At 26.9% G+C, this 23,710-nt stretch overlaps 1 protein-coding gene across 3 annotated transcripts in view; it reads right to left on the bottom strand.

Annotated features, from left to right (window-relative positions):
• Positions 1 to 8,673, bottom strand: part of LOC145844582 (neurobeachin-like) — a 46,263-nt gene extending 37,590 nt beyond the window's left edge. For all 3 annotated transcript variants that reach the window (XM_082951979.1, XM_082951980.1, XM_082951981.1), the window contains exons 1-9: positions 8,419 to 8,673; positions 6,668 to 6,790; positions 6,345 to 6,471; positions 5,641 to 5,741; positions 4,665 to 4,882; positions 2,471 to 2,597; positions 998 to 1,117; positions 591 to 737; positions 40 to 282 (exon numbers count right to left, since the gene is read on the bottom strand). In XM_082951979.1, the coding sequence (XP_082808105.1) occupies positions 40 to 282; positions 591 to 737; positions 998 to 1,117; positions 2,471 to 2,597; positions 4,665 to 4,882; positions 5,641 to 5,741; positions 6,345 to 6,471; positions 6,668 to 6,790; positions 8,419 to 8,607 (1,395 nt within the window). In that variant the 5' untranslated portion in view covers positions 8,608 to 8,673. The remainder of the gene's footprint in view (positions 1 to 39; positions 283 to 590; positions 738 to 997; positions 1,118 to 2,470; positions 2,598 to 4,664; positions 4,883 to 5,640; positions 5,742 to 6,344; positions 6,472 to 6,667; positions 6,791 to 8,418) is intronic.
• Between the last annotated feature and the right edge of the window lie 15,037 nt (positions 8,674 to 23,710).

Raw genomic sequence — 23,710 nt, 5'->3', positions numbered from 1 at the left:
AAGCAAAACTGCTTGCATTCAAACGCATCAGCAACTAACAGGAAGCATGAGGGCGTGCGGGCTGTGCACGAACCACCGCTCCGTCGTGCTCAGTGACGTGATGCTGCTGATGACGTCACTCCGCGACGTCCGCGGCGAGCACTCGAGGCAGAGCTTGCCGTCGGACGACTTTGCGTTGTAGGCGAACACGAGGGAGTCGGACAGCTTGCACTCTTCGTACAGGACTTTGCGGTGCCGGTTGGCCAGCAAGTGGTCGGATTCGGTGGCGAACCTGAATTGGTTCTGTGCAGAAAATTTATACAAGAGTTTTTATATAAGGTTTACTTAACCACAACTATACAGTATATGTTTTTATATATACTAAAATATGATTAGATTTTAGTACCAGTTATATTTTAGACTATGTATGATTTAGAACAGCTTATGTGCTTTTTAGACACTGTGTTTTATGTTAAGGCTCTTATGTTTAAATTATGAAACACAACAGTGTTGTACGAATAGATATTTGCTTTTAAAGAATTAAACTTATTAGGATAAATTTTGTTAATTTTTTTGTGTAAATTCAAATAAAATCAAACTGATACACGAACCTTGTATCCGGGGCCGAGTTGATGAATCGCGTGAATTTGCGAGGCTGACAGCTCCTCGCTGAACGTGTAGAAAGCTGCGATTTGCCCGCAAAACACCCTCGACCCGTCCCCGCTCTCCGCTGACCCCAGAAAACATTTGTCGAATTGCTGTGATGATAATTGCATTAAAAAATATAAAAACAATAAAAAACCAGTTATAATTTACTAAAACTAATTTTATAACACAAAATGTAACAAGTCAAGGGTTTAAGCATCTGACATGGGGTAAGTTTAAAATAATAATATTATGACAAACACGTATAAACTTTATAAAAGTAAATAGTTAAACAACTATTATAAGTAATTCGCACCAAACAGATAGATACAATTATAAAAGCATAGTAACTATGACCAAAAAATTGTCATACATCGTTGCCGCCAATGTACCAGTTCATTTCGCAAGTGGAAGCCAGCTGCCCGTTTGCGTAGCACTTGAGCTCGCTTGTCCTCCATCTATTGTACACGTGCACTATAGTTATCATGTACCACTGTGAACAAAATTATTTTGATTGCTGTTGAATTAACAATAATAAAAAACATTAAACTTTTAGTAGCTTTTTAAAATAATCAAGTGTTTGATCTCCTCATAACTAGTGATGTACCGAACCCACAACTTCGGGTCTGGTTGGACCCGGACTTTTTTTAAATTAGGATCCAGCCGGACCCGGACTTTTTTTTTAAATTAGAATCTGGCCGGAACCGGATCCGGGCTTTTTTTTCAAATTAGGGTCCGGCCGGAACCGGATCCGGACTTTTTTTTCAAATTAGAATTCGGCCGGAACTAGATCCGGACTTTTTTTTCATATCAAGATCCGGCCGGATCCCGATATCAGACAAAAATGGCAATATCCGGCCGGATCCTGACCCGGATAGTGAGTCCGGTACATCACTAGTTTTCACATAAAAAGTAAAGCTTACATTTGTAGTTTCAAAATTTCATTTTTATAAAAGCTAAAAAAAAACTATAAATAACTTTAAATTTAGTATAAGGAAAATTGATAGAAAGATAAAGTACATCACAGAAACAATATCTGATAGCTAAGATTAAAATCTATTAAATAAGATCAACTTGTAAGAATCAAAGAGGACCCCCCCCCCCCCCCCTATAGCCTTACCAATCTAAAATCAATTAAAATCAAGTTTTTGAACAAAATTAGCTTAAAAATCACAAAATATTGAAAACTGGATTAGCTTAAACTCATTCAAAATCTAAAAGAAAACTAGCCTGAGTTTTTCAAAAAATCTTAAAACTAGCCTAACAATTTGGTAGTAAAGTTTTTAATTTTACAACATAGGTAAAGAGTTGCATTTCTAAAATGTTTATTTCATAGTTTAAATGTAAACAAATGTAAATTAGTCACGTGTTCAAAATGAGCCAATCATGGTAGGTGTTTAATTTTAACTGACGAAAATGACTTTTTTTAATTTACAAAGAGTTTGTTTTTGAAAAAATACTTTTCTGTATGCTCTTTTATACTAACTAGATCCGAATCGGCCGAATCTCTGTTAGGATCCGGCCGGACCCGGACTTTTTTTTCAAATTAGAATCCGGCCGGAACCGGATCCGGACTTTTTTTTCAATTTAGAATCCGGCCGGAACCAGATCCGGACTTTTTTTTCAATCAAGATCCGGCCGGATCCGGATATCAGACAAAAATGGCAATATCCGACCGGATCCGGACCCGGATAGTAAGTCCGGTACATCACTACTCATAACTCACTTGCTTACCACTGACAACAAACTAAATTAAATTTCTAGACAACCGTTTAAAAAACTATAATAAAAAGTGAATAAACACTCAGCTTTTTTTAAACAATAATCGTTTGGCCTCCTTACTCACTTGCTTTGGTTTGAAATCGAACTTGACGCAATGCTGGAAACCCTTGGTCTTGGACTTCAGTATGGTGATGATCAAGCAGCCCCCAACGAAGTGAGCCGAGTAGCCGAGGCCTTTGCTGTTTCTGAAGCTGTTCAAAATGTTTATATTGATATTTAATCAAAGTTTTTTGATAAAATATCAATATCAATTTTATAAAACAGATAAACTAACACATATTCTTGAGATTCAGCTGAGAGTTATTAAAATTAAAACTTAATATCAAAGAGCATTAAGTAATTTTATTAACGTACTGCTAATAACTATAATTATTTATATTTTACGACAAGTTTAAAACAACTTTTAAAGAATTGAAACTAATTTAAACAAACAATTTTAGATATCAAGTTTTTAGAAATTTTGTCTTCAGTAGACAACAAAATAATAAATAAGGAGAAATAAAAATACTAATATAACAAATAATTAAGAAATTTTAAGAACAAGCGGAATGCATTAGGTTATAAAACTATATTAAATAAACAAGAAAAAAAGTAATATTTCAGTTTTAAGCAACAAACAATTGTTTTGAATATAATTTTTTAACATAAATTCGTTATATTAAGAAAACTGTTCAAAAATTTATGTACAACCAACAAATAATTTTTAAATCAAACTTTATTTTTAAATACAGCACTGAAATTGCAAACAACACTTTCACTTTGAAAAACCATAAGTTAAATGATTTAAAACCAAAATTTTCAAAATATTTATTTACCAATACAACTCAAGGCAAAAATTACTATAAAGTAAACTATTATCTAGATTTTCGACCCGCTAAATGTAGATTATTTATTTATAACTTACTTAACGGCAAATTTTACTTTAAACATGAATATAAGGTGCGCAATTACAATGCCTGCTCGCAAGTTTTCGCTACTTTTCCTGCTGTTTGTTTAAATTTTTCATGCTAAATATAAAACAAAAGCTCAAACCAAAACTTACAACTTTTTCGTTAAATACCTAAAAACCATTTTAACAAGCTGTTAGAAAACCTATTGAAAACAACTAAAACTTTAAAGTTTTATTTTTATATACTTAAAAAATGAATTAAATTGTATTTTAACGATATATGCGCATGAACAACAACAGCTAACTTATTTTTAGAAATTATCAAGCGTCTGTTAAATATACAACAAGCTAAAATTCATTGAATCGCATATACTGTAAATAAAAGAAGTTTTTTTTAAAAGTGTGTAGACAAAATTTTGTTTTTAACTATTGTTATGATTATTTTACAAAAAAATATAATAAAAAAACTAAAGTTTACGTTCACATATCAATGTTATCCGTTCTTAATTCAACTAATCAAAGCCTATCAGGCATAAAATATACATACAAAAACAAGTTTCAAATAAAACTTCAAACCTGCGTATCACAAATTTTCAAATTATCAGCTTACACTTCATAAAAGAATAGAGTTATATGAAACCGCAATATCATGTGGCAGGAAAAAGTTTTATAACTTTGGTAGATTAGAATTTGTATGTACAATTAGTAAACATATAAAACTAACACCAAGTGTTTAGTCAAAATTATTTACATGACACTGAGCACTTAAAATTTCAATTCAACAAACTTTTCTAAATAGATTTTTTGTAAATTATTAATTTTTTTGTTAAATAGTTTGGTTTTGGTACTGGTTTTAACTAATAACTTTAAACATAAGTCACTCATTTTAAAAAGGTTCATTAATTAATTTCGTTTAGCTTTTCATCAGAATAAACTTGCTAAAAACTGATATTAATATAGTGCAAATTTAGTTATAAACAGTAATTTTTAGCTATGTATTTCAAAATTACCGTTTATAATTAAATTTGCATTATATAAGTATCAGTTTTTAGCAAGTTTATTCTGATGAAGAGCTAAACGAAATTAATTAAAAAACCTTTTTTAAATGAGTGACTTATGTTTAAAGTCTGTAGTTTTTGTTAAAGTTAAAAAAAAAGATTAAACTCATAGGATTTAAAAAAATATTCAGTAAGCTATCAAGCAACTATCTGTTCTAAAAAAAGTTTAGCATAAAAAAATCCTGCTAAAACCAAAATAAACGTACACACTTATATACTTGCTGCGACTGAATCGTTAAAATTGGAAACATTAAAAATCGTATAAAATGCCATGTGCAGATACACTATGCAACAACAACTACTCATCTCACCAGTACAGGTACGGCTTGTCGACATCGACCCTCAGGTTGTTGAGCGGGTCGCACCTGAACCACGTGGTGACCGTGAACCCGTTGTTGTAGGGCCACGTTTTGAGCGGGGGGAGGGCGATGGCGGCGCTGGGGGCCCCGCTGAAGTTGAAGAAGCAGTCCGGACCCTGCCGCTCCGGAGTCGACTCCAAGACGCTGAGCAGCTTGACTGCGTTGCGCGGCTGAAAAATTATTTTTATATTGAAATTTACATTAAAATAATTTATGATTTAAGTCGTGATGGTTTTTTTTTTAAATTTTAGTCAGGGTTGCCAAAGGCTTTTTGAAAAAAAATCAGGTTTTCTGAGTTTCATCCAGGTTTTTGAATATACAAGTTTTTCTTTTCCACTTTTAGTATAAAGTTAAATTTAAGGTAAAAAACTGCCTAAAATAGTATTAAGTTGTTAGAAAGATGTACAAAAATATGAGTTTCTCAAAAATTTGTTGCTTTAATTCTAAATTATTTTTCATCTAGACTTTAATAATAATATTGGGTAATTAGTAAAAATAAAATAAAAAATATGAACCAAGAAGACAACTATAAACAATTTTAAAATAAAAAAATCTAGTAAAATATTCTTTGTAAGCTCATTAAAAAAGAGCTTTTAAAAAATCAATTTTTAAAGGGCAATTAAAATCATAAGTAAGTTCATAGTGATTTTTTTTCTAGCAATACAATTTATTATTTTTTGAAATATAATAAAATAAAATTTTCCTTTTTCTACAGCAAGCTTGAAAACTTAAGTGAAAAAAGAATAATTTACAACAAATTTAATAGTTTCATCGTGCTGATTTCAAAAACTATGAAACAAAACTTAATATTATAAAGTATGTCTTATATTTACGAAATACTAAAAATATTTTTTATCACAAATATTTTAGTAATTATGATTGTACTCCCTAAACAAAATTGTCTACGTTTAATGATTTATTTACTTACCCATTTCCCATTTTCACTTTTAAGCATGCTAAGCAACTGTTTGAGCTCTTTTACACGAATATTGTAAGAAGTAACAATTGATAGCATATCTATTGCAAGTTCTGGAGAGAAATAAATACTTATTTGAACAGCAAAGTAACATTTTTAAAATACAAATTGATCAAAGATTCATTAGTAAAAATTTTTATAAAAAACAAAAAATACTTCTTTTTTTAAAGTAAAAACTATTTTAAGTGTAAAACTTAAGTCAACTAAATAACTTTCGAGAAACTTAAACAGACGAAAATAGTTATAAAACAACAAAAGTAATAAAATTATGAAATTCAATTTTACTTTACCTAAATGAAAAACTAATGCTAATTAACTACTTTTAACTATAAAAACAAATCAACATTGAATCAACATGTAGGTATACGTATACTTAGTTTTGTCATGTTTCTAGTTAATAAAACTCTTGGTGTATATCTTTGTTTTTTAAATGATCTAAAAACACAATTTTTAAAACAATTCAAATTATTTAAATTTATACCGAATGTAATAGTTTACGCTCTTTGAAAATTTTTTAATTTTAAAAGTATATCTGTTTATATAAAATGTACTAAATAAGTATCAGCAATGATAAATGAAACATAACTAAAGTTAAATACAGACAATAAATCAAAATTATACCAAGAAAATGATAATAATTTTATCTACAATTTTACCTGATATAATTTCATTAGACTCATTTAACATGGTTAATAACTTCTGTACAAGATGAACATCTACACAAGCTTGTAAATTAGTAAAACTTTTACGACATATTCCTTTAAAGGTGCTCCAAATTTCAGCCTGGAAGTTTAAAAAATAAATATATATGCAAGTAAATAGATATACTTAATAATAGTATAACTTTATTTTTATTATAAGTTAAACTCTATAAAGTTTTAAAACTTACAAAATACTTTTTTTTGAAATTTTTTTTTAATAATTTTATTTACTTAATTCAGTCAACTGAGTACTAAGACTTCTATATATTTAAACTAACTTGGCATTTAACATTGCAGTTTTCCATAACTTCAAGCATCTTCGATATTTTGTTTTGATCATCTCCTTCTAAATTATGTGTGATCACGAAATTAGTCTCTAAATCAAACTCACCCCCTACCATCTGAAAGTTTTAATTAAAGGAGACTGTATTAAATTATGTCACAATTTTTTTCAAACATTTTTAAACTTCTGATAATTAAGACTACATTTAAAAAAGAAACATTTTAGTTCAATTTTTAAAGTAAAATATTTTTTGAAATTCAAAATTAACTTAAAACTTTTGTATAAATTTCAAGAAATACTAAAGTTTAACTTTAAATATTACATACAAATACAAGATTAAACAAAAATAATAAACTCCTAAAAGTGTTATTCTAAGCATAAAATAAAAAAGATAAAAGTAAGTTTTAAAACCAAGTATTTGAGTTTTCATCTATAAGGTATGTACTAATTAATGTTTAAAATGAATTGCAAAAACATATGCACATAATTGATTTTAAAATCTACTTTTTAAATTTAAAGCAATAGTTTAAAAAAGCTGAACATTTTGATGACTAAAGAAAAAACTTAATAAGTGATGGAGATTTAAAGAGTAATAAAAGTAACTGAAATTAAATACGTACTAATCGAAAATAGCTTTAGTGATTTAAATTTCTAACTAGTTTTATTTTCACAGGGTTGCCGCTCTTTGAGCAAACCTAATTGCTTGTATGCTTTAAAACGGCAATTTTTTTTGTTTAAACTTTTATAATATCTAAATTTAACTTTATAATAAACTTTCTTATAAATAAGTATAAGTCTGATGTCTTCAATATTCTTTTTTAGATTTAACATTTATAAGGTTCATAATAACTTATTTTACATAGAGCTAAGAAACTTTTTTTTTCAATTAATAAAGGAATAAGTTTAAAGCTATAAGAGAGCTAGGGTCTACCTTTTTTAAACAAGTTTCTTTCAGTGTGTAGAGTTTTATCTTAGCTATCACACACTTTTAACTCCTAAACAAAACTTAAAGTAATCTTAAAAAAGACTATTTCACTAAAGAACATATTTTTTATCACTTTTTATCAATTAACTTCTAATTTTTACAGTATTTATATTATATAATGACTTTTTTTTTTAATAACTTTTTGTTTATTATCTTAAGTTTTTACTTAGCAACATTTTAACAATTACTTGTCATTTTACTTAAACTCTTACAAAATATTTTCATAAAATAAAGTTTTTAGCTCAAATAATAACAAAAAGTTGAATTTTATTTGTTTTTTAAATTTCTAATAAAATTAACCATGAAAAATTGAGGTATATACACTTATTCTTTAAAACTTTACATAGAATACAATAACTCAAAAGTTAATAATTTTCTTTACATCTTTTAACATAACAATAAGGGTTCATATTTTTGGCTTTTATATTAAAATCAATGTTATTTTTAGTAAAAAAAATACCTTGACCCCTTGTGGTTTTAATATACTCACTTACTTTTACTATTTAGCGTTTTTTAAACAGTCAAACAAAAAAAAACTGATAATAAATAACTGATAACAATATCAACAACTTAAACACTTCTATATTATGCATCAATAAATTAAAATGTTTAGTTTATAAAAAAATATAAGATTTTAAATTTTAACAAATCACCTGAATTCAATTTTTTTTAACTGTGATAAGTTGTTAACTTATTGATGGACATTTAGTAATATTTTTTAGCCAAAATTTTTTTATTTTTATCTAAAGTTTAAAACTAACCAAGTGAAAAATTGTATCAACAATGTCAACGTCAGACAGTATAGGACCATTTTCACTTCCTTGCTTTATTAATTTTATTAGCACATCAAATTTTTGATTCCACGTTGTGGCTTGAGCACTTTCCTTTGATAAGTCTTCTTCAAAACTTGAACCAGAAATTGTTCTATCTTTACTTCCATTAGTAGACATCTTTCCAGATAAAAGTTTTGTTTAATGAAGTTTATTTATTTTCATAATTCATAATCTAAATAATTTTCAAGCTGTAAATCAGTTTGTAATAAATTAATTGATATAGTATTTATTTTATTGTAAACCTTATTTCTAAGAAAATCGACAATAGTTTCATCTTAAATGTGGAGCAAACTAAAACGTTTAGGTCCAAATATATATGAAGTAAATCAGGGTTCACACTATTTAAAACTATCATAAAAATAATTCTTAGTCAGCTTGAGTTTAACAATATACCTTTTAAAAAATTGGTGGTTTTGGTTCAATCATTTCTATATTTAATAAGCAAATAACTAATACTTTTAAGAATAATTTCTTAAACGTTTCATTAACAATTAACTTTCCAAAAAAAGATAAATTTATCAATTTTTTTATAGTTATCTCCCAAACAATTCATTTAGATTAACTTGAGTTAATTTTTTCAAACATATTTTTAATACTTAACAAAAATTATTTCTAATCTACTTTTCTATGTAGACATTTTAAACTAGTGATTTGAAAAACTAACATTACACCTCAGAGCTAAAACTGCATTTTTATTTGTTATAAAAAACAAAAAAACTTAACTACAGGGTTTGTACACAAAATTTTACAATTTTAGACTGACGTTTTTCCTAGTCGTTGTTGGTCTGCACCCAGTTTAGCTTATAACCAATTGAAACAATGTAACATTTTAGAATAACTGTAATTGCTTAGCCTCCTTATAACATAACTTTTACGACACTTTTCTTTTAATTATTGAACTAGATATTGCCCCTCAAAAATATCATAGTTTTTTTTATTTAAATTGTTATGTAATTTATTCAGAAGTATTATTTTTTTAGAGGGCTAGCTCACTTGTTCTTAGTTTTTAAACCAACTTTTAATAAATTAACACTGCCACTTTGTGATACTCCCCTATCACTAATATAATTATCCTTGAAAATAATAAAAATTACTAAAAACAAGAAAAACTTAATATTGTAATTGATAAAATTTCAAGCAGTTATACTTGACATATTGCCTACAAAACCCAAATGTTTATCAAGAAAAAAATTCACAGTTTAATTGTCTACAAAAAAAAAATTCTCAAATTTGTTTTTAAAGATTCAGAAACTTTCAAACACTTTAAGTGACAAAAACTGAACTGGCATTTTCCACTACATTTTTTTATGGTGATTAGTTTAGAGCTTTTTTGTTTGCAGTTATGTAAATTATATGCTTATTCACAAAAAAGCTGTAAACTATGGCAACTATGCCTGTAGATGCTTATATAAAAAACTGTTTGAACAAAAATTCAAATGGTATTAGCTCTATAATTTTAATGTAGGAAAATGCAGCCCAAAGAGACACCAATGCTAAGAGATTTTTATACTAATACTAACTTTATTTTCTAAAAATAGAGACAAAGACTGTGAAATCTGCAAAAATTATAAGACTTAAATGCAGCAAATATTAGGATTACTGCTTTTGATTAAAATTGGGCAAGGCTGGATCCGGCCTTCAGTGTGAAAATGACCAAACAGCCAATAATTACAAATTTTAAGTAGAATCCAACCCTTGAAAGTTAAAATTGGGGCTACTAAACTGAATTTTGAAACTTACACTATGTAAACTGGAGTTTTAAGTAAATAAAAAAAAAGTCTTAGGTAAATTTTGGGAGGTACAAAATTTAATAAAAATAAAGGTCTTGTGTACTTTTTACTTTAAAGGTGACAATCAAAGTTCTCAACTTAAATATAAGGAGAATGATAAATTATAAATTTTTATAACAATACAATGTTTCACTCTTTCTTGAAACTAGTCAAACGAGATCATCATTTGAATAAAATCTTATTCAAGTAGGATAGATTCTATTTTAACTGATGATCTGGTTTGAATATTTTCAAGCAAGTGAAACATTGTATTGTTAATAAAATTTATAATTAAGGCCATAGGGGGGTCCATCATTTTTTTTTGCAAAAAATAACTTTGGCTTTTATATGAAAGTTTTAAGTATAAACTACAAGCCAGTTTTTATAGAATTCAAAAATATCATTTAACTTTTGAGATATTTAATTTTTTGTAAAAATTTTCCAATATAAACGTATGGACCGCAAATTTTTTGGGGTCAATTTTCTCAGAAATTTTAAAATTCACTAAAAATCTATCTCCTCCTTCATTTTTCAAGCAATCTTCTTCAAATTTTCAGGAAACGTTCCTTATAATATAAGAAAAAAACGTTACTTTAGAATTTTAATAATTTATAAAAATAAAAATTTTATCAAAAAAATTAAAAAAAAAGTGTTTTTTTTTCAAAAAAAATATATTTTTACAATTTTTTTTTTAAATTCCAAAGTAATGTTTTTTTTGTTATTGTATAAAGATTAGACTGTGAAAGTTTGAAGAAGATTGCTCGAAAAATGTAGGAGGAGATAGATTTTAAATGAAATAGTCTTTTTTCGCTGTTTTAGTTTTCCCTTCTTATAGGGAACCTATTATGCGGCCCGACTTTGACTGGTCATATCTCAAAAAATAATTTGAATTTTTTAAAACAATAAAAAGCATCTTGAAGCTAAGAAAAACTCTATAAAATAAGATCAACTTGTAAAAAACATGGTTTACCCCCCCCCCCTATGGCCTTAAAATAAAGGTCTCACAGAATTAATATTTTGTCAAAATAAATTGGATAACTGAGTAACTTTTGTAAATTATAATAAAAAATACTTTAGAATATGTTAACAACTTAACTTAAAAAAACAGAAGAAACTTAAAAGAATATATTCTAAGACCTGTAGAGTTTTTTTTGAAGTAACCTGATCATTACAAATTAAACAACTTTTTAATTTAGAAAATATATAACTAAGTTGTTTCTGAAAATAACTTCAAATTTAAAATCTGAAAATTTTATTCAAAATTGGAAAAAAACAAAATTTTAACTTCATTTAAATTTTAGGATTTTATACATTTAAAAGCAGAATTTTAAGATTTTTATGTTATAATCATTTTATTTTCAAATTGAATATATAATAAAATTCTAATTAACAACAAATACCAAAATTTTAATTTTTTAAATATTGAAAGATATTTTTAAGTTTTTACATTAGGTTCTTTTAATAATATTTTTTTCCATTTTCAGAGTACTTTTTATTATTTTAAAATTTTTTAGTTTACTATCAAATATGGCCAACTAGCATCTTCCCTAAAATGGTAAAATCCACGAAGTTTTAAATTTAGTAAAACTAGTACAATGACAAAACTCGATTGGTTTGCTTTTATATATTTGTTTAAATAAAAAAAGTTCACAAGATTAAAAAACGTATTTTGATATTTAAAATCTTAATTAATATTATTTTAAGCTTTTGTTTTTAATTTAGTAATTACTTCATTTTGTTATCCATGTACAAATTAATTTTTTTAACAGTTTAGAAAAATGTTAAGCCATTTAAGAAAAACTTATAAAAATAAATGTATATTAATGTAAAAAAAACAAAAAACACTTATGTTAAAAATTGTAAATAAAAAGCTTGTTAGTTTAAATCACTTGAAAGTATTTTTAGACTGTGTAAGGTACATTAAACTTTACAAATAACAGTGAACAGTACATACATATAAATAAACTTATATATGTATGATACTCCACGACAATAACTGCTAGTTTACGTAGTAAGTAGTATATCACTGAAATTACGGTAAAACTGAATAAAAGCAAACAAGTGTAAATTAAATCAAAATAACTCATGCTTACTATAAATTATTTCTAATATTAATCATAAGTTTAATGACGAAAGGAGCAGAACTCCTGAAAACGTTTTTAACTTATATGTGTATTGAAAGTTGTAAATTTTTTGAACAATCATTAAGTTTTTGTCTACTTGATGCCGTAAAAAACACAAACAATTATTGACTATATCCTGAGTCAGGATTCCTGACTCCTAAACAGATTTGAGTACTATATTCGATATATAAATGTTGTCTATTACTTACAGGGTGAAGAAAAAAATCCCGGAGTATATTAACTGTTACTGATTTCAATAAAGGAAAACGAAAGTTATCTTAAAATTTAATTTCAAAGCCTTACAAAACATAATACAGTTTATTTTTAATAGGCCTCCTTCGACAACACTCACTTGCTTAATTTTTTCTCTGAAACTCTCAAATCAACTGCTACAAGCAACCTATTCTGCAGTATTTTGGCTTAGACCACAGACCTTCGAAGAATCCTCTCAGCTGTGTTCTGTTAGCAATTGGCTTCAGTTTTTAAATGGACCGAACACTTGAATTAAAACATTTAAGATCGGTTACAAAAGAGGCCTAACTTCCTTACTACAAAAATGCGAATAATTGTCTTATTGGTTTTTACGGAGGTTTCAGAAGGAGTACTACCATTTTGAAAGGAAAATTCTTAAACTTTGCAATTTTGAAGTACTATATTATACCACGTAAGGCAGGGGCAAAAAGGTCGTCAATGTGCAAAATTGTGTTTACTTTGGCACCCTGTTTCACAAAACTAATAGGTGAATTTTAATTTTTATATATGTAGCCTAAACCATTATTGATGCTTGTTTCTTGAGTTGATAAACGTGTCAAGCCAGCATTCTGTCTTTTGTGAACTGAAGATTGCCTCAATAGAAATTAATTGTAAGTGTCCAAAAACGATTTCACCCTTCTGCGAGCTATATTTAATCAAATTAAAAAAAAAAACAGCTCTGTCAGCGCTCTTTTTTTTTGAAAGACAGTAAGATACTGACGATTTTTCAATTTCAAGAAAAAAAAAACTCGAGATAGCTTTTTATAGTTTATTTATTAATTTGAATCCATTTTAAAACCTAAGCCATTTTCTCATGGAGCGTATAAGGTTTCTCCTTAACGCATCTCAAACAGGTCTAATGTCGATTTTTGTTCCACATAATCAAAGGCATCAATTTTAAGACGATCTATAACTTGCCAAGCTCTCTGTTTTTTCTCAACACATCATAAACTGTGAATTATTATTTTTCAAGCTGCTATAATACTTTTTTATATGCATACACACGCGATAAGCTCAAATAATGGGATCGCGCTTAGTTATTTTCACAGCAAATTGAAATAAATTTATCAAATGAATCTAAACTGGAACAAAGGACACCAACACAATTAGTATATTTTGATATTTTTTAAACATAAGCCTTAAATTGAGTACTATAGTAAAAACCTTAACTAACGAATATTTTTCCATTTTTATTTTTCTGTGAACAGTAAACATATTTGCAAGCACACTGCGTTGAAAATGTGGCAACAAAAACATCTTATTTTTTCGATATTACCTTTTAAGAAATTATAAATAACTTTTTATACTGTATATAGCTATCAAAATATATAATAGTTTCTTTGTAATTTTTGTACAGTCTTATCTCAATATAACACTTAAAATTTACTCAAGAAAATTTTATCAAGCTTAAGCGTTCTTTAAACTATTTTTTGCTTATAGTTTTTTTTTAAGTGTTTTGAATCATATTTTCATAGATTTTTAATAAAATCTAATTTGGTAATTCTATTCTTTGACAAAAAACACAACTAAATAAAAGGTAATGATATTGTTATAAGAATAAAAAACTAAGTTTTATATGCATAAAAACTGTTTTATGTATGATCAGCTAAAAAAATTTTTAAACAATTAGAATATTTTACGAACATTTTTTTTGTTTTTACTTGCTCAAATAATTCACAAGCTTTGGTAAAAATTTATATTTTGTTTTACTTTGCCTTAAGCACGTAAAACAACCAAAGAAAAACAAATAAATACTACAACTGATTTTAATACAGTAGTGTTAATTAAAGCATTTCTAAGTAAGCACTGAACTAAGAACCAATAAAAACTAATATTACTCCTTAAAAAACTAGAGCAATAATTTCAAAGATTATGCTTGACTAATAATCAGCCGTACTTTTAATTGTATTGGCCTATTTTAATGCTTTTTGGTATTCATTTTTTACATTGTTGAAGGATTCTTCGTTATTAGATAGTTTTATTAGCCTTCTGTTTATTTTTTCAGGTAGTTGTTTTAGTATTTGTCGGGGTGATTGGAGTTGTAGTTTACGTATAAAATTGGTGAGTTTGGTTTGTTACACCCCCGACAAATACTAAAACAACTACTCGAAACAATAAACAGAAGGCTAAAAAAACTATCTAATAACAAAGAATCTATCAACAAAGTAAAAAATGAGTACCAAAAAGCATTAAATTCGGCCAATTATAAAAACACCTTAAAATACGATAAGACAATTTTACCAGAAAGAAAAAAAAAAAAGAGATATAATATTTTTCAACCCACCATTTAGTCTAAATGTAAGTTCCAAAATAGGCAAACAATTCTTAAATCTGATAACCACGTCATTTGACGTAAACCACCCATTCCATAAAATATTTAACCGAAACACAATTAAAATATTTTACAGTTGTACAAATAATTTCCGAAGTAAAATAATAGCTCACAACAATAAAATATTAAACTTTGTTGTTGCCGTAAAGAACCTTGCCTTCAAATAACGAATGGCTAGTGTCAAATATAAAGCTACAGTAACATCAAATAAAACAACAAAACAGAATATAGGATCAACAGGAAATACTTTTAAACAAAGACACAGAAACCACAAATCATCATTCAACAATATTAACAAAAGACACACAACAGAACTAGCGAACTACATATGGAATTTAAAAGATAACAATACAGACCACAAAATTAAATAAGAAATATTAAACAGGACAAAATCAAAATTCAATACTAAATTCGGCTGCAAACTTTGTAACTTTAAAAAAATAGAAATCGAAAAATCAGATAAGAACGTAACACTAAACAAGAAAAGCGAAAGACGAAACATATGTATCCATTATAAAAAAAACTTTTTTAACAAATTTTAAAACAAAATATTAAAACAAAATAAAATTTAAGCGGCAAACACGAGTATTTTATAAAATTTTTCCAACAGTCTAAAAATTTTTTTTCTAATAACTTAAAACATTTATCTAAAATAAAGTTTCTAATCTTTCTTAAAATGCATAAATTAACTACTACAGCGTGTAATTTCAAATTAAGCTAACTGTACAATAAACTGTATCATTACTACGTCACGATTATGATAAACATTTTCAAAATCTAAATTTCTGTTTACTATTGTAATAAACTGTAGCTTACTGAGGAGTACATGAGATTCTTTATTTCATGTATGAAACAGCTGTATAAATTATAGTTTTTATATAAAGAGATAAATATTTAGCTCCAATTTAATTTATCGATTACAATCGACCAGAACTTTTTATAAAACCTTTAGTATGCATATATATATAAATATATACTTTAATTAATAAATATATTTGAATGGCATGTTTGTAGTTTAAATGCAAGACAAATTTGTAACTAACAGTTTCGACTTAAACAACATTTATTTTTGTTAGTTTTTATTTTTTAGTTTCTTTTAACAAAAAAACTGAGATTGATAAATTGGTTGCCGTCTTTTTATCCTTAAGTTTGTGCTTCTACTAGCTTAACATATTTGATTTAGTTAAAACTTTTTGCATAAAAACTTGTTACAGTTTTACAGAAATTTTATAATTGTCAAAAAAAGTTTTACTTTATTAATTTTTACTGTATAATAAATGAAAAACCATTACAATTTACCATGTTTCTACTTATTTACAAACTAATTGAGTAATTAAAAAAAAATAATTTATGACGTTTCATTTTTTTAGTCTTGCTGAATAAACATCTTATAGTTTTCAAAATATTGTTTTGAAACTGTTTGAAAAGGTTAGTTTAAAAGTACTTGAAACTTTTATTAAGTTATACAATTTTGGTTCTGCAGCACGCTAAAAATTCCCTTAAGTATGCTAGCCTGTTCCTTATGATAGGTTTTTGCCGACTTTTACCCAAATTTGAAAGCTTAAATAGTGTAATTATTAAGTTAGATTCAACACGTCAGAATTTTACGGACAACTTTGCAGAACATTAAACTTTTTTTTGTTTGCATTACCTGCAGTTTTGTAGATGATAATAGATTTAAAGAATAAATTATATATATATTACTTCAAGCTAAATTAGATTTTTTTAAACTAATTAATTGACTACTATTGGTTAAAAAAGTAAAATTACTTTAGATTAAAACAAAACCTTTAAATTTTAAAAACGTAGTAGAGACTAAAATAAAAATCGAATTAATGTGTTTTACAAATAAATAATTATTTTTTTATTTAAACTAAGAGTTTTATAATAATAGACAGTTATTTTTATACAGTAAACTATAATAAAAGTTATCAAATTTGTTAAAGCTACAAAGTTTATATAAAATTTTAATGTTTTTCTTGCTGTTGACCGAAGCAGATCTTATTTTGCACTGCTATATACATAGTGAACAGTTGCTTACTTATTTTGTTATCAATTAAATTTTCAAAAACTACCTACAAAAAACCAAACTAATTCTTTTAAATCACGACTTTGAATTGTTAAAATTAGTAGATAGAATTTTTAGTCATAATAAGTTTTCATTTTAAAAGTGAGGGTTAAGATTGTTTGTTAAATTTGTTTACAGTAATTGTTTATCCTAAAATAATAAGTATTATTATAAAATTGTAGTATTTTAAATAAAATATAGGCACAATTCAAAATGACTTGAGTATAACCTTTTTTCCTGAATGTTTAATTTTCTATGTACACAAAAATTCAATTTATATATATTTTTTATTACAAGTCACTAAACAAGTTAATACTTTTACACTAGCAGCTAAAACATTTATTCATAGCTTCTCATTTTTTCCGCTGCCTTTAACTTCTTCCCCTGCCAAACGAATGCAATCGCAAGGCCGACTGTTGTTGCTGCAAAACAGCAAGCGAGGCCAAAAGCAGCAAACGGTGTCATCGGAAAAGGTGTTTCCCCTTTCAAAGGTTCAGCAGCTGCGTCGCTAGTTGCAGCCTTCAAACAGATGAACTTTGCTTTGTTTTTGGGTATTTCGTATCTTCCATTGGCTACCAGGGCGTCGCCGTAATCGTCATCGAAATTAGCAACCGGAAAAAACACCGTTTCGACGAAACTGTACTCGAAAGGCGTTAGCCATTCGAAGTCGTCCAAATTTTCCACTTTTTCTCCAGTCGTCGTGTACCCAACTTTCTCTCCGTCGCAAAGCTCTACGTCAACTCCAAAGAAGAAGCCTTCCATAAGAAAATAGTCAAAGCATTCGTCGTCGTTTAGGTTGAGGGCGGCCCTGAGCTCTTCTCTGTCCTCTTTCTTTGTGAGGGGCGCGAGCACTTCGCCCTTTCCCGCGCAAACTTTCTTTGCCTTGCACTTGTAAGTTTTTTTGTCGTGAAAGGTGAAAACCCCGGTTGAAGTTGAAACCTTGGTTTTGCGATAGCAGTGGTCCATTGACTTGTTTGCTGCCATGTCTAATTTAAAAATCTAAAATGTAGGTTAGTTTATAACGAGCAGAGAAGTGTTTTTTACGTTAAAGCAGACTTAAACTCATAAACAGAGCATTATGGAATGATTGTGTTCAAATCATTCTTAAACATAAGTAACAATAAATTGTATGAGTATACCAACTGATAAAAATAACTGCTATGTTTTTAAACAGTCTTTGTTTTATCTACGGATTCCTCACTATGTTTTTTGATACTTTACTCTACCGTTTTATATTTTAAAATATTTTTCATCGACTTTTAGCATGCTAAGTACGCATTAAGCTAATCAGCTTTTTAAACTTAAAAAAGGTACAAAAATATTAAAATTAAAAAGTTATTGAAAATGAATTCTATTTTCTCAGTTTTGTTTTATATTTTTTGCCACGCTTTAGTATCTAAATTAAAATTATAAATTTTTTAAACGCAGTATCTAGCGTAAAATTACAAAACTAAATCTAAGTTAAGTTACTGATAACTGCAAAAATTTTTTCAATTCTCAGAGATCTAAAAAACAAAAAATGTTAAACAGTTTCGTTGCAAAAATTAAAAGACACTAGTCACAATAAGAATTTTCTATAATAAACAGTTTTTGAACTAGTTGTTATATAAGTACTTTGCTATAAAAGTATAGTGAAGAGCTATACTAGAATATACTTACTTTTACTGTGTTAAGTTAATAAAAATATTTGTTATGTCATTTTAAAAGTGTTCATAAGCTAGATAAAACTTATACACTAATTAAATACTATTACTTAGTACAAAAGATAAACAGCGGTTGTTTAACTAAGTGCTACTCAGATAATAAACAATAATGTTTAAGTTTTTGTTAAGTAACTAACCTTTTCAACTATTGTATGTTACATACTGTTTAATCAGAACTAGTTGCACGCTTGTATTCAAAGATCTTCACTTTAATAATTTTTTAGTGTTTTATGTAAAACAAATTTTAGAAATTTTTCAAAATCTTAAAAAATTAAAATAACAAAAAAAAAATTAGGCTAAACTATAAAAATAGTTTATTTCTTTTTAATGTTTTAAATTTGCGTATGGTATTTTGTTTGTAACACTTTTATAAATAAATTTATTTTATCCTCACCGCTTGTCAATCTAACATGGTACCTAATCAGTTATCATTCGTGAATTCAGACAAATCTTGTTATTAAGTACTTAGAAAACTGATAATTTAATGTGTTTGTTTTATTGTGTTCTATAATGCATTGTACTTATAAAAAAAACCTACTATCCTTCAATTTTTTGGTCTGTGTGTACTTCTTAGCAATCTAGCAAAAGTTTAAAATTTGTTGGTACATTTGTAATTGCATATTTTATAGTTACATATTTTATAATATTCAAAAACTATGTTTTATTCTATACAGTACATTAAAAAAATATACAAACAAATTTCATTGAAAACTTATAATGAGTTAAACTATAAACAAAAATGTTTATTTTTTGTAATCTAGCAACTTTAAACATCAACTATTTGTTTTCTATTGAGATTAAAATTAAATCTCAATTATCTTGTTTTTCTGGAAACATTAGCAAATTAAAATATCATACAATTTCATACTTAGTTGTTAATAGAATTTTAAATAAGAAACAAGAATGCTATTTTTTAGAAAAAAAAAAAAACTTTTTCCAAACGAACGTTGTAAACATTAGGTAATAATATAAATGCGGTTATTAACAAAACAAAAGATAAATAATGCTTTTACGTTTTATGTTGACTAGAGAAACACGTTGTTTAAAATAAAGATTAAAGTTAAAGCATACCGAAAACTTTGTAGAGTGTTGTATGTACCTTAAGCTTAATTTAACAATAACAATCATCTATCGAATACAAGGTTTCAGTTTTTTATCGCAGCATCTAAGTTTATAAATGTTTTAAAAAGTAAACATTTTTATTAGTTTAAAGATCAAATACTAAATGAAAGAGTCGGTACATTTGTATGAACAGTTACTGTTGAAGCTCCTGACTTTTCTAAATCAAATTCTTAGTTAAAAGCGGTTCAAAAATGCATATCTAAAGACTTTTAAAAATAAATAAATACAGCCAAAAGTTTTAAATTATTCCATTAGACCCGAAAAAAAAATTATAGCAAAAAAATTTTTGTTAGAAAATAACATTAGCAAAATGCAGCTTAAAGTGATGATAAACTTTCTTTTTAAGAGCTTAACAAATTTTCTTACTTTTTTTCGAAAACCCCATATTTTTTGACTTTTGTCTTCTTTTTTTTCCTGACGTTGCTGCAAACCTGTAAGCAATAAGAGAAGTTGATGAAAGTATAATACTAGTTTACTCTAAAAAATGATGACAAGTTACTAACCAAAGTAAAAACTAATAATAGGAAAACTATGTTTATTTGTTTAGCCAATTTTGAAATCGATACAAGCTAGGTTTATAATAAAATAATAATTATTATTAAAGTTTATTGTCAAACGAAGGACCTAGGCATTAAAACATAAGCCACTTAAACTGAAAGACACTAACATAAAAAGAAAAAAAACAAATTACAGTGATTAAATAAACATAAACATAAAACTTATACAAGGCACAAACTGAATAAACTAAAACTTTCACAACCAAAATATTCAACAATTCCAAAGTCACCAATCTCCAATTATACATTCCAAATCTCCTGTCAAAATTCTTCAGAACCTTGCTCGAAACTCTAGGAACTATATTAAAGACCACTTTTCATCAAACAAGAACTTTCAAAACAGCATTTATTTGAATTAACTTTTCCCTTTTTTTAAACAAGTTTTAATTAGATTTGTATACTTTTGTTCAACAACAGTTAAATATATACCAGGTAGAAAAGGTATGCAATTAAACATCCAAAAAGGACTATTTGAAAAAACTTTCAAAGACTTTCATATAGAACAGAGTTCAATAGTTTGTTCAAATAAACAATTCTTATGATAGAAGTTTTATACATAAAATAGAAGTTTTGATACAAATACTGGCTTATTAACTGAAAAAAAAAATGTTTAACAAAAAATACATGTTTAAAGTTTTTTGTTTATTAGAAATTTTTGCTCAAGTTGCTCAATCACTTATTTTAACATTACCATTTTTCCTACAATTTTTTAACAAAAAAAAGCAAGCTTATATAATAATTATTTTTTATAATAACAATTTTGTTGGTCTTGTATAATAAGAATAGTTTTTTTGAATTAATCTTTCGTTATGAAGTAAAACATTATGTGGGTTTTAATCAAAAAAGGAATTTTAAAGATATAAAAATGTTAGTAAATTTAAATAAATACGCTTGAAAAAAAGCAAGAAAAAAATTAAGATAACAGTAGTTTATAAAATACTAACTTAAAATGTGCTTTATAATAAGTAAAAACTATCTCTAGTTTATAATTTAAAACTGAATTTTAAAATTTTAACTATTTATATAAATGGTATATAAAGATTTATTTTAAATGAATTTTTGTTGCTTAGCTTTTCATTAGTTATCTTATATATTTATGAATTTTTTTTTTTAATTTTTTGTTGTTGTGCATAATGCAGCTATTTTGTGTTCTACTTAATGTATTCTTAAAATATTTTTTTCTAAATCAGTATTTTATACAACACTGGTCTTCATATACTAAACCATAGTCATATTTTATACAAGTCATTAATCTTTACTTAGCAAGAATTCTACAATAAAAAAGCTTTTTATATTTTTATTTATTAAATAGTGGATTATATTGTACTATTTATTGTTATTTTTGCAATTGAACGTTGTAAACCTACTAGTTTAGGGGTAGGCAACGTTTTTCAATCAACGGGCCGGATCCGGAAAAAATTAGTCATTTGAGGGCCGGAGCATTTCGAATTAGTTATTTACCGGATCCGGATCTAGCCGAATATAACTTTATATATCCAAATCCGACTAGATACTAATTTTAAATCGAGATCCGGATCCGGCCGGAATCTGATTTTATAGATACAGTTGATCACTTTTTTGAATCCTATAAATCACAAAACTTTTTCAAGTCTGACAGCTTTAGATGTAGATTGAGACATGTCACATGTTAAAATAATAACTATAAATATAATTCACATTGTAATTGACAAAGGTACGTATATAAAATATCGTACTTAAAAAAACACTTTGCTTGAAGTAATGTAAAAAAAAGGTATTCCAACTAAGTTGGAACAACACAAAATATTAGGACAAAATGGTGTATTTATTATTACACATTAAATTATAAAGTCATTTTTAGCATGTTTTTAAAGTCAAATTCTTACAGTTTTGTTTTGTAAAAATGTGATACAAAGTTTTATAAAAATTCTATAATATTGACTCTTTGCGGGCCTGTCACTTCGCTCGCGTGCCGGTCATTTTCATTTGCGGGCCGGATCTTATTAAAATTTATATACGGTCGGAGGGCCGGTCATTTTCACTCTGCGGGCCGGATCCGGCCCGCGGGCCGTACGTTGCCCACCCCTATACTAGTTCAACACAAGTAATAACGGTAATTAATTGTAAAGTATGATACCTTACAAAAGGCTAAACTGAACAAAATTTGAAGGTATAATCAAAAAATAGGTAAGTTTATTTACAATTTTTAGCTAACTTAAAAGCAAAAATTTAACATACAATAATAGATATTAAGCAAATAGTTATAGAGCAGATAAAAACTATGCAAAACTTATTTTAAAATCACGAACTAAATATATCCAAATACAGTAATCTGTCTTTGTACACAGTGCAAAAGGACATGCTCAACGGGCAGTGCGTACTCAATAAGTCCTGTTCTTAAGTTACTTGAATTAAACTTTACACATGCATGAAAAATAAAACTAAAGTTTACTATTACACAAAATCCCCCAAAAATGGTATAAAATTACCGATGAAACTATCGAAATTGCCTAAATAAAAGCATACTTGAGGATAAACCAAAGTAGTACAGTCACGGATATCTTTGACAATAATGATTCATAGAGTTTTTGTAGAACTTCAATATTAATGTCACTTATCAGTATATTGATGAAACTGTACGCATTGATAAGGAAAGCAGTCCAATCTTCCAAGAAAAAATGTTAGAAAAAGCAAGTTATTTTTATTGAAGAATAGCAATAAGTAGATGAAGAACGAAATATTACATTAGATAAAGATAAGTCAACAGATGTTGGTAGCAATAGTCAAAGTTTACAAGCTACAAGTATTCTTGATTATAATTACACAAAGTCTGTCATTCTAAAACGAAAGCTATCTTCAGCACAAATGTAAATTGCTGGTGGTAAAAACAACTATAGAAAGCTACATTAACTTATAGATACTTTTAAAAACGTACGTAATCAACCAGCAGTTTGTATTTAAGATCTAGCGACAAGTTACTGTAAATCATGTTTATCTCAATTTTAAGATCAAAATAGTTGTAACCTTTTGGACTATTTAAAGTTTTAACATATACCGTCAAATTTTCACCATGTGTTTCAAACGGTTTATGTTTTAAGACAAATATAAAGCATAAAAATAATGTAGTTTAAATTAAGACTTGTCCGTGAAAAAGTTTCACCTCTTGCAAATTTGATTTTTACCCACAAATTAGTCAATACTTCATGTAAAAAGACATTTTTTTTAATGAAAGTTGTTTGTTTTTTGATATAGTTTTTTGTAACCCAAATGACTAGCAGTTAAGTTATACTACAGTTATACAGACTTAAAAAATAT

This window comes from Thalia democratica, chromosome 9 (genome assembly GCF_965202585.1).
Source record: "Thalia democratica chromosome 9, ktThaDemo2.hap1.1, whole genome shotgun sequence".
NCBI classification, from domain to species: Eukaryota; Metazoa; Chordata; class Thaliacea; order Salpida; family Salpidae; genus Thalia; species Thalia democratica.
Note: the sequence above shows the minus strand (reverse complement) of the source record. Positions and strands in the feature narration are given on the sequence as shown.